The 12,911-nt window shown below is 29.6% G+C and overlaps 1 protein-coding gene across 1 annotated transcript; it reads right to left on the reverse strand.

Annotated features, from left to right (window-relative positions):
- Window positions 1–1,545: 1,545 nt before the first annotated feature.
- LOC106689675 (putative ankyrin repeat protein RF_0381) lies at window positions 1,546–12,358 on the reverse strand. The gene is made up of 3 exons (XM_014434784.2): window positions 12,231–12,358; window positions 5,858–5,938; window positions 1,546–5,497 (listed from the first exon to the last, which is right to left on the reverse strand). Exons 2-3 carry the CDS (start codon window positions 5,924–5,926, stop codon window positions 2,849–2,851), a joined length of 2,718 nt encoding a protein of 905 aa, XP_014290270.1. The 5' UTR covers window positions 5,927–5,938; window positions 12,231–12,358; the 3' UTR covers window positions 1,546–2,848.
- Between the last annotated feature and the right edge of the window lie 553 nt (window positions 12,359–12,911).

Consider the following 12,911-nt stretch of genomic DNA (forward strand, 5'->3'; position numbering starts at 1 on the left):
TAAAAATAATTAAAAAATTCATCTTAACTTTATCTTGTTACACATATTGATAATAATTTATGCTTATCATTACAAAATAACTAAAAATTGAATAAAACAACATGGTATAACAAAAAACTGTAACATTGAAAAATAATAAGTGTTTTTTCAAGGACAAACAGATCCCATAACAAAGAAGCCAAAAAAGGCTATGACAATGATAAAATGAACTTTAGAAAATCATTTAATATTGAATTAATGTCCAACTATTAATTTTAAGATCTCATTTCACAAAGATAACGAAGATGCTAACAAAATTGGTTGGAGAGTAATTCAATATGTACTAATCTTTTATTTTTCCTTTCTAACCAAATTTTGTGAAAAAAATAAGAATGAAAGTTGAGGCCAACATCACCTATAGAAGTTTAAGTCTCACACATTTTAGAGTCTAGAAGTCATTAAGCTGTCTCTATTTCCGTCCCTAGTTCGAGAATTTCTTTGTCCATTACATTTGTTTTTCTGGGACATATTTTGAAATATCCTACAGCCAGTTCTAACACAGAAAATTAATTAAAATAATTTTTGTAAGCTTTCAATTCAGACCAAAATACAGTAAAAGCTTTTCTCCTGAAAGCTGCCTGAAAATTTGAAGGTAAAAAATGTAGCTCTGGGACAGCCATAAGAATGAAAATTGCAGTGCTTATGACAGGTAGAACATAATTAAAACATTTCATAAAACAAATATAATTAATTCATCATGCCTATTAGGCAGAAATGTTTCCGTGAAGCCGTTTTATGACTAACATGTATTTATTTATCATGATATTGTTGGAAACCATTGTTTATAACCAATAAGTAGGAGTTGAAAACTGCACATTGTTTGAGAACCACCTTTAACCAACTCTACTAGAGAGTATATCCATCAATACTTGATATAGTAAAATCTTTATATTTGTATAGATATGTTTCCAGCATATTATTTTTATATACATTTTTAATTCTTTATTTTAATTAATAGGATTTCACATTAGGATATAAAATGTCAGTTATATTAATTATAACAAAAGATACCCAAATAGTCTCAACTAGGCTTTATTAATTCATATTACATGTCCAACATTTCAGCAAACCCAGCCATCATCAAGAAAAATCTTAATTTTAGTTTCACTGCCTCACATTTATGCCCAGGTCAAACGTAACACAGTCAACAAGAACCTATATCCATCACTATTAAATTCCACTCTTTGCAAATTCTGGCATTTTACCATCATTTACCTTATCACAACAATAGTTGTGAATGATATATAATATGAATTAGCAAAGAATGAAATTTATAGTGGATATACAGTGCAACTTTGTTACATTTGACCTGGGTATAATACCCTGGAAATTTTTATTAATAAATGTGAAGCTGTGAAACTAAAATTAGGATTGTTTTTAATGATGACCAAGGTTGTAGAAACGTCAGACATGTAATATAAATTAATAAAGAATCGTTGAGATATTTAGATATCTTTTGTTATAATTAAAAAAACAACCCGTCTCGAACAAGATAATAAATACATATAATGTCAATTATAGTTTAATACAAATGTATGCAAATTTTTTTAATTTAATCCAGAAATATAGAATATGCCCATAAGCAGATAATAACAAATAAATAACAGTAAAATCAAAGATGAAAATTCAGATTATTCATGTAGGATAATACTGATGGATTGCTAAGAAAATTTTGAAATCGAATCATTCAAAATTTTTAAGGTAGGAGGGACTGAAAAGTGGATAGAAGGCTGTGGGTCTTTTGTTCATATCGTGCTTTTCATTTTATTTTGGCAGGTAAATGCCGCAATCTAGCTTTCTGTTTATTATGAATCAAAAGGGACATTGAACAAGATCTTAACTGTTTGATATCTGATGTACAAGTAAACATCAGTTAGAATGATAGTGTAGAGGTCTGTCTCTATGGTACAAATCAATCTGGGTTTTGAATGATTACCATTTAAGTTATTTCGACTGATCATACAGGGGTCCCTTAATGTTATTAAATTAGTTATGATAATTTGTTAAGAAATCACTCTACTGTGGCTCTAAGCAGGATGTTGAAAGGAGCTATAAGAAATAATTCAATCAGCTTAAAACAGTAATATTTTTATTTCGAATTGATTAAAATAAATAATGCGATAATCTGAAAATAGATATTTAACCCATATTGCACTATAAGATATAAGTTTGCCAATTACAAAACTCATAAACAATATTCAGAATTTTTTCAAAGTGAAAAAACTTTGTAGAATTTATTTTCAAGCTGATTGCTTACAATGTAAAATTTTAATTTAAAATTTTCACAAATTTCATTGTGAATCAAATCTCTTTCTTTTTGTAGATTTTCCTAAATTTGGTGTAGTTTTTGTGTTCTTTAATTTTTTTTTTTTAATTATTTCTACTGGTACTAGAAGGATTTGTTAAATTTTTTGACCATTCATTAAAATTCCAAAGGAAAAAACACAAAATACTTGAGAAATATTGATATAAGACAATTAATAATGAAAATGATAGAGAATGAAAGTGCTTGGGTTCTTTTGCCAAAGTCATTGTACCTAGTACTAATGTGCATGAGTTTTGATTCATGTCAAATCAAATGAATACAGCAAGTCACACGGCTGTCAGCAAGATGGATTTAGAGTTTTGCAGTAATGTAAGCTTTATTTTAAAGGTTTAGAATTTGTTTCTCTTATTCTGTCTATGGGAATGCAAAAGAGATCCATTCTACGGACAAGATGGCACTAAAATATAATTTTCTGTTAAACGAGTTTTGCGATTGGACAACTCATATATTTATTGTCCATTATAATTCCACCTTCCACAGAACTTACGTATCATTGCAGACCTTTTTTACTGCCACATTTACTCCTCCCATTTTCTTTAAATAATTAATCACCGGTATTTTACAGTTACTTGTGGCCTCATCTAATGCTGTACTACCAAAATTTGTTTTGATGTTGACATCCATTTCTTGATTTAAGAAGTACTTTACAAGTAGCAGATGTCCTTGCATTGCAGCAACATGTAATCCTGTGTAACCATTTTTATTTGTTGCATAAAGATTTGCTCCTTTGTTTGCAAGGGCTTTCACAGATTCCAACTTACCAGCATAGGATGCCTCATAAAGGGGAGTATGGCCTTCATAATTCTTAATATTTGGATCTGCTCCATTGTCAATTAGAATATTTATAATCTCGGTTTGTTCTAAGATCGCAGCTGAATGCAAAGGTGAATATCCGTTTTCAATTTTTCCATTCATATCGGCACCTCTCTTGAGAAGTGCACTTATTACAGAGATTTGGCCCGCAAAAACAGCCTCGAATAATGGAGTTTTCTCATCATAATTTCTGACATTTGAATTTATTCCTCTGTCAAGCAAATAATTGACGATATCTACAAAACCTCTTATAGCAGCGACATGGAGTACAGTATTACCATTTTGCTTGTTTACAATGACATCTGCCCCTTTGTCAAGTAAGTACTTAGTGATTTCTAAGTGGCCATTAAAAGCAGCTTCGAAGAGCGGGGTTAGGCCATCAGTACTGTTAGCATTAATATTCATTCCTTTAGCCAAGAGAACATCTACGATTTCAATACGACCTGCGATAGCAGCAGCATGTAGCGCTGTATAGCCATAACGGCTTATGTGGTATGTGTTAGCTCCTTTTTCAATTAGCAACTTTACTATATCTACTTTACCCACATAGGCTGCTTGATACAATGCTGTTTTTCCATCATTTGTCTCAGCATCAATCATTGCTCCATTTTTTAATAGAGTATCAACTACCTTGATATGACCAGCATCAGCGGCCAAATATAATGGTGTTTTTCCTTCTTTGTCTTTTAAATTAATATTGATCACTTTCTTCTCAAGGACATACTGCACTAACCAGACACTGCCTCCTTTACTGGCACCATGTAAAATAGAAGAACCGCCTATGTTCAAGGAATTAATTTCTGCACCTCTCTTCAATAAGAGGTGAAATATGTCTACATTTCCTTTAGATGCTGCCAAATACAATGCAGTATCACCATTTTTATTTTTTGCATTTGCAGGTACTCCTTCATTCAGCAGGAGAGTAACAAGCTCTTCACTTTCTGCTTCAACAGCATCAAATAATAATGTTTCTTTATCTTCAATATCTGATGTCACGGAATTCGACAGATTGATTAAACACTGTGATAAAGCACCCAAGCCCTTTTTAATTGTTAGTTTTAATAGTTTAGATTTTGTACGGTCTGGAAAAAAAGTCTTGCCTCCTCTCCTTATTAAAAGTTGAACTATATCAGAATTATGTTTTAAGAGGTTTAATTCAAGACCATTTGATTCGTGTGTTTTTGATTTATTTGATCCATAACTAACATAAGAAAGGAGAATCAATTCTCTGTTGTTGTCATCTGGTATTATTATGTTTTTCTTGACCAGGTAATTAACTATATTTGTGACAGCATACTCTTCTGAAATCAACAATGGTGTCACACCTTGTTTGTTTCTTTTGTCTACCAATGAGCCTGCATCTATCAGGAGCTTAACAATATCTTTATTTCCATTTTCTGCTGCCGCATGCAAAGGAATGTTTCCATTTGAAGTTTCTGAATTAACGTTGGCTCCTTTTGCTAATAATAACTTTGTAGATTCAATATCATTGTTTTTTATGGCAATGTAAAGAGGTGAGTAACCATTTTGATCAAGATCATTTAATGAGATATCAGTTTCAAGTAAATACTTCACAGATTGTGGTGAGTTTGAATTAGCTGCAAAATGGAGTAGAGTTCCATTTGTGCTCTTGAAGGGCTTTATTTTATTTAAACATTTGATACCATTCGAAAGGGCTCCATTTTTTATCAGAAGAGTAACAATGTCATACGTCTCCAGTTTCCATGCATTTTCTAAACCTTTACAAAGATCTAAACTTGCACCTGTATTAATTATCCAGTTAATAACATCGCTATCTCCTTTGTGAGAAGCGTATAGAAATACAGATGATTTATTCATAATTGCCAATATTTCGTTAACTACTGCTTGAGGAATTGTCTTTAATCCATAGTTTTCTGCATTTAAAACTGATTTAGCAATAAGATACATCTTGTCTGGAGGAAATTCTATGTTCGATTTCAACCATTCACTCATAATTGGAGCTGTGGTTATGTTTGCATCCTGATTTCTTATCCAATCTCTTGGAGCTTGGATGTTGGTCTTGATATAAGAATCTGCTTCAAGAAGTTGACCAGAAAACATAATATCACGTGTACTGAGAGAATGGAGAAGCTGTAAGAAGGTGTATTCTGACACTTCAAAGTTTGGAAGTAACTCACTAATACTAAGATTCGAATAACTGAGGAGAGCTTCTGTGCCTGATTTGACTTTGTTTCCTACCAGTTGACCCAAACCAGTAAAGAATTGTTCGTGAGCTGCATATCCATCTAAAAGGTGGTTTTCCCCTTGTGATGTATTGACGGTCAGCTCAATATTTACCTTAAAAAACCAACAAAAATATTTATTTAAAGAATAATTTTTATATAGAAATCATTAATATATGATTTTTTTTAATATTTAAAGGTAATAAATTAAATAAAAATACAATCAGCTATTGGATCATGAGACAAGCTTTTTTTTTTACATGTGCATTAAGAAGGAAGATCAGAAAATGATTGTAAATGCTTCATTAATAATATCAGTCACCTCAGAATGACAATAGCTTATGTAGAAATATTCAGAAATAGCCAAATTTTATTTTCTTCATATTTAAAAAGGTATTGTAACACATAGTAATTTATTACTAATATTTTTTTATTAATTTCTAAGCAATAAAATTTATCATAGTTTTTTACTCACACATTGTACTGATGAAAGGAGAAGTAAATATGAAAATACAGTCTTATGAAGCATACTTGTTGTACTCATTTGAAAAGTGACCTAAGAAACAAAGAAAATTGTTCTTAATATTTACCAATCAAATTCATATTGAACTACTGGTAAGATAATTCTACAAATCATATTATTACATACTTTAGCAACTAAATCACCTTTTGAAATTTTTGTGTGAAAAAAACAAAAACAATGTATGATACTTTATATGAGTTATCTAAAAAAAAAATACTTACAGAATATCGAAAGATCGTTGATTGATCGTGCATAATATATAAGAGAAAGATGGTCTGAGTGCAGTTAAAAGAAATCAAATAGTAATTAAACTATTTATTGTCAGCAAACAGTTTTTAATTTTTATACTTATCTCATATTTTCCCCTTATTCTTATATTTATAACTTTATATTTATATTTTTAATTATATAACCTTACTCTTCATCTTTTATATTCATATATTTTATCTGTCTTTTATATTCATCTGATACTTTCACCTTATGTTTACATTTATTACTTTATAATTAACGTTATTATTATATAAATTTAGACCTTTGTACCCCTATTTATTTTGTTTATTTTTCTTCACTATATTATATTTATTGTATCTATTCTTTTAGATTTATTTCATTTTGTATTTTATCTGTATATATTTTTATATAATTTCTCCTCCTTATTATGTATATTATCATTTGGTGTCTGCCTATATTTATTTAATATTTTCTGAAATTTCCAAATATTATCTTCACTTTAACATTATTTTTTTTTGGTTTCAAATATAACATATTTGTTAACCACCGATTCCCCACTCATCGTCTCTGTTGTTATGTTGCATCCGCCTATAGCTCATTCTTGTGCTTACCTCCATTCAGAAAGGTGGAAGTCCTATTTTGTACATTATTTTTCCATTTTTCTTGACCTTCATTTTATTCTTATTTCCCTTATTTTCTGTCTTTTAGTGTCTACTAAATTTTTATATTTCTTTTTTATCTACTTTTTTTTGTTATATTCGTTTTCATTAATTGCCTAATAATGTTTTGTAATTCTTTGTTATTTTTTACTTTTCACTGTATATCTTATTTTTTAAAATTTACTTTGTTCATTTTCATATAAATTTTCAAAATTTCAATCATATTTAGCCACACTTTAGTTTAATTTTATTTCATTATATCTTTTCTCTTACATTTTATCATTATTTTAGTTGTTTGAATCTTTTTTAGCCCTGATGAAGCCCTGCAAAATGGGGCGAAATGTTAACTCACAATAAATAGTTTAATTATCATTTGAGAAGGGCCGGAAAGAAGGGTAATAAAAAGAATATTGTATTGAAAATAGAAGATTGCATAAAAATAGTTTCTTTAAATAAACTTTTTTTAAAAATTTAATTCATAAATATCAATTAACAACAATTAAAATTGTTGAATATAACAATACAATTTAGGCAAAACGAGGAGAAATACTTAAAACATCAAAGAGCATGCCTTCTAGGAAAAGGTTTTTAAAAAATAAATAAATAGAAACTAAAATTAAACAACCATTCGTTACATATAGAATGTTGCATGATTCACATTCAAAATTACTAAAAATTTGAAAATATCCTTGTATTTTTTGGATTCGCATGGATATCAATGTTTTTAATATCCTCAATTATTTTGCTTTATAATTTCCTATATTACTTGTTTTCAGATTTGCTGTTCGTCATTCTTAATTATTGTGAATAATAACACTATTCAGTACTTTTAAAATATGCAATATTGTTATAAAAAATTGATATTATTATTTAATTTGTAAATATTGTTGTAAATAAAACAGTAGATGGCGACACTGCTCCTCTGACATGAAACCTTTGTTTGTAACAGTCGGTCATGGAATATATTTACAGAAACATATACTCTTTGCCTTTGTTTATAAAACTCTCCCTGAATTTCACAACAAACTGGTAGCAGAGTGTGGTTTAGTGCATAAAAGGGTTAAGTGATGAGAGTTATTTATGTATAATAACGGATATCTAAGCTTTGTGATTTTATTTAGGACTAACCACCAAAATCAAAACACAAAGGACAATGGACGCCACAGTATTCAAAATTGAAATGCTCACTGCAGAAAATTAAGGGATCTGGTCAATGAGCATGAAAGCAAAGGACTTATATGAAGAGGTAATAAAAAAAGATCTGCCGACTAAAGAAGATGCAGCTTGGAAAAGAAAAAATAAACAGGTACTCTCTACTATTGTTTTAACAGTTAGTGACGAGATATCTCATTGAAAGCTTACCACCACCGTATTATGATCCTGTTGTCATCGCTATTTTGGTAAATAGGAATATTAAATTCAGTGAAGTAAGGCAAAAGCTTTTGTCTTTTCAAATAAGGAATAACCTTAATAGGAATGGACAAGCATTAAAGGCATATCATAAAAGGTCAAACTTTTGTCTAAAAGCCTGCTTTATTTGTAAAAAACCACATCACCTAAAAAAGGAATGCTGGTTTAACAAAGAAAATAATAGACAACACAGGAGAAATGGAGCCTTGGATACAAAGCCTCAACCAAGAAGACAGCATAGAGCATCTTTGGCTGAAGAATTTGCCACCCCTAACTTTCAGGATGTTTTTGGTTCCAAAGTTAATTGAAAAGGGGAATGAAGTCATCCTTTCCCAGGAAGGAAGCTCAGAAGAGAGTGATAAACACTTTGAAAACAAAGCTCCTGCTGTAAAAGAACAAGTAGCACCTGGTCAACAACAAACATTAAATGATGAAGAATCTGGTTGTTAATTCAACGCACCTAAACTATTAACTGATGTTAACCATGATACTAGAATATCATTTAAATAAGAGTTATGTTATGATTCAGACCCTGATGGTGATAGCGGTGAAGTTTTGATGAAAATAAAAGTAACAAATAAAAAACTAAAGAAGGAGAAAGTAAGAAATATACTTATAGCAAGAAGAAGAAGAAACTCAAAAAGAAAAGGGGATTTAGTGATGCAACGGGTATTATTAAACCTTCTATTGATCCAGGTGTTTATGATTTCAGAGAATATTTTGGTGAATATGAAAAATCTGGATTAAGTCGAAAAGGGAGAGGTCCAAATCATCAACAAAAAACAGAAGACCAGTTGGGGATGTTTGAACCTAGGACTCAAATGTTTTGTGAAACATTAAATAATATAGAGTGTTTCAATAAAGTTAAAAATAAAATAAAAATATAATGCAAAGTAACAAATAAAAGGAAATAATAATACAAATTTTAGGAAGGAAATTGTTATAGAAAATTGGTATTATTATTTAATTTATAAATATTGTTGTAATAAAACAGTAGATCGTGACACTGCTCCTCTGACATGAAACCTTTGTTTGGGACAGTTGGTCGTGGCGTCTATTAATGGAAACATATACTCTTTGTCTTTGATTATAAAACCCTCCCTAAATTCCACAACAAACAATCATACTTTTGCTCAATCATACTTGAGAGCTAGGATCACATACACTGTCACTATAAAGAGGATACCTTTTCCTTCTTCAATGAAATATTTGGGGGGTCGAGTTACCTCTTTTTATAGGAGTCAGCCTAAAAATAATATCTACCTTACCAAGTACTGAACCCAAGATCCTCCAAGGGCTATTGTAATCAAGTATTTTTTTTACATAGAAACCCCCAGGGTTCAATCCTCTCAGAAGCAGCATTTGAAGTCTATACTGTGAAAGCATTTGAAATAGTATCTGGATTCTGTCCAATGTTCTTTTAGGAATTGCGTAACTTTTATATTTATTTATTATTCAACATCCCAAGCCTATTAAGAAATATTGGTGTGTTAAGCATTTGGTCCTAATGCATGAAAGCATCACATCAACGTTTATCAGAAGTGTCATTGCAAATGAACTTGGTATCCAAATCTAAGAAGACCCAAACTAAACTTAATAACAAATATAAAAGGAAGTTGGTCTGGGTGCATTCTAAGAAAAAAACTCAAATAGCAATTAAACTATTACTTATTAATGTGAGCCAACGTTTCGCCCCATTGTGCAGGGCTTACTGAAAGGAGGTAAGCACAAAAATGAAACACTATCACGAACAAATGAATTATTTTTGTGATTACCTGCATTTAGTAAGTCCCCATGAAGCCCTGAAAAGTGGGCGAAACGTTGGCTCACATTAAATAGTTCAATTACAATATGAGTTTTCTCTTTAACCGCACCTTAACCACCTTTCTTTTACATATTACACAGTCAGTTTCCAATAAAATTAATTATCCATTCCAAGCTTATTTTATGAAATACAAGCCAATATTTATATTTTTAACATGTAAATTACCTTTAAACTGATAAAATGGATAATTTATTATTATTATTTAATAATATGATTCTTATTTAACATTAACTGTACCATGCCACCTGCTGTTGTGGCTCAGTCTGATTAAACTCAAAAGAAGTAAAAAAAAAAAAGCTAAGCTGTTTCTGATAAGTTGTTGCCTTATTTCTAATATTGTTTCAATGAGGATCAATGTATCCATCATATTCAATATCATTCTAAATAGCACCTAGCAAGTTAAGGATGTATAGTCCTAAAATTTTTACACTAGGTAAAACAAATTCTGAAAGAATGAATAGACATTCTACATCTAAACTTTAATAAATGTGGGTGAAATGTTTAATATGACATTTCACCATGGCCAATAATAGTCAGATATCAATGATTTTTTTTTTTTTTTTTTTGTAGGGATTCTAATCAAGGTTCTACTAACAGCTGCAATCAAACAAAAAAGTTTACCAGCTTGTAGTAACTAAGGATTTCGATAAAATTCAGATGAGTTGTGAAGGATTAAATGAACAATAGAATAAAAAATAAATTCTCCAAATAAATCACGTTCTAACATTTTTTAAATACATGGTATTTAAGGATTTCAGACAGCCCTAAAAACAAATATAACTTGCTTTTACCTAAAAAAAAATTTCTTGTTGGTCTGCTCTACTTGAAGCCTTTTTAGGTTTTTATAATTTTTGGTGAATATAAAATTATTTAGTGGAATTAGTAATATTTTTTCCTATTTTTTTTAGAAAGAAACAAATCGATTGGTATATAATAACTTTTAACAAATGTATACTTTCTGAGTTATGTACCAATAAAGTTTAATTTTGTTCAAGATTTTTCCTACAGTATAAATCTCGGATTTCAATGGCAAACAACTTTTCCAGGACGAAACCGAGCATTAGGAAAACAAATAGCGTATAAATTGGTTATAAACATGCTTAGATAAGTTACAAATGAACATTATTTTTTAATTTATAGATGCCTAAAAAGATTTTTATGGTAACCTTCTAAGAATGCATTAAAAAAAAAAACCGGAACCTAAATTCAATGTCTCATCATTAACACTGGTCTGATTTAGGTATTTTTTATTTTTTAGATAATTTAATTATCTATCATATTGTCATGTATAATATACATAAAATATGTAAATAAAAATGCATAAATCCTTAAAAGAATATATTTTACATAATAACTTCATTGTGCTATATTAGTTCGATATTGAAACAATTCAGACCAGTTATCACTGTATATACCAGACAGAGTTATCACTGTGGTAAAAATATTTGGGAATAAAACAAAGTCGATATCCAGTTTTAGTAGCTCAAGAAACCCCTTTATAGGAATTTTCCATAAAATTGTGGGGAAAAATGTTTTTTGCATAAATTTTGTGATCCTTCGATTCCTTTAAAAAAAAAAATTACTTCAGAACGACTCAACTAATTTATACAAAACGGAGTGTTTTAGGGCTCTATTACTATTACACCTAATGGCATAAAACGGACCTAAGCCGGAGATATAAAATAAAACGTTTTAAAAGATTTTCTTTATTTAAAACAACTACGGTTGTAGTAACACAGAATTTGGATAAAATAAAGAGGAGTTATGTACGACTATATAATTAATGGACAGCGGTAGAAAAAATAATTCTCGAAATAAACCACGTTCAATACTTTCTAATTTTGATTTGTTTTATAAATGTTATTTAAGAGATTTAGAGTGATTTAAGAGTGAAGTAAAAACTTGTGTTGGAACAAACCTTAAATTTAACCTAGCTTATAATAAAATATTCAAAGTTCATCCGGATATCTATTTAATACATTCACGGGCTTCCTTCTAAATTAGGATGGATAGAATAAATTAAAATTTATATCATTAAAATTTTTAAATTAATTCATCCGAAAATGTACCAACGAAAAGATCGAGAATAAAATATCTATATTCTGATACTATCAGAAACCAACTAACGAGCGGACAAAATATCGATATTATTCTAACTATACGATATTTGGATATTAACATAAAATAAACAAAAATATACCGTCGGAAAACAGGTTCATAAGGAGTATCTTTAATGGACGGATAGCGGAACATGCAGTTTCTTCACAACAAACAAGGACACAATTTACAAGAGGAAAAGTCAACACACCAGTACAATCTCTAGAGCACAAGGTTATCCAACGACCTATTGCAGACATTTTATATTTTAATCTAGAAAAATATTATGTAAGTGGGATTTTTATTTAAAAATTCATTGCTTTACCATGATGAGTCTTATTGGAATGATTATGCATACATTATTTAAGAAAGATTGGTTTCATTATTAAATGTTATATGGCGGTTGATCGTAAAAGCAAGAATTTATTTAATATGAGATCAGTCAAATTGGTAAATAAAACAAGGTTAAAAGTTTCTTTTTATTTTTGTCTGAATTCTGTTGTACATTTTGTTTCTTAAAAATTTGTTTCGGGAAGCGCATCACACAACTTTTACTTAACCATCCTGCTTAGTGTTAAAGTTAATCCTTGTTCGTTTCAAAAATTCTTTATTATTCACGATGAGAGTTCTTCTTCATACTATATTTCCATTTATTGTAAATATAGTAAAAATGTTAGGTAAAATAATACTGCTTCCTAGTAATTTCAAATAAACAAAATTAATGGTACTTGGGAGCAGAGTTGGGCAACTAGGAAACTAATAGCTAAAATTTCCATGGATACGA

Source organism: Halyomorpha halys, unplaced genomic scaffold (genome assembly GCF_000696795.3).
Source record: "Halyomorpha halys isolate HHAL.00 unplaced genomic scaffold, Hhal_1.1 Scaffold1425.1, whole genome shotgun sequence".
In the NCBI taxonomy this organism is placed as follows: domain Eukaryota; kingdom Metazoa; phylum Arthropoda; class Insecta; order Hemiptera; family Pentatomidae; genus Halyomorpha; species Halyomorpha halys.

What these genes read in the sequence shown, in the direction of transcription:
- LOC106689675 (XM_014434784.2), bottom strand. Translation starts at nt 5,926, where the DNA reads ATGAGTACAACAAGTATGCTTCATAAGACTGTATTTTCATATTTACTT. An exon ending in TCCTTTCATCAGTACAATGT is followed by an intron (nt 5,498 to 5,857) that starts GTGAGTAAAAAA and finishes TGGTTTTTTAAG; the next exon opens with GTAAATATTGAGCTGACCGT.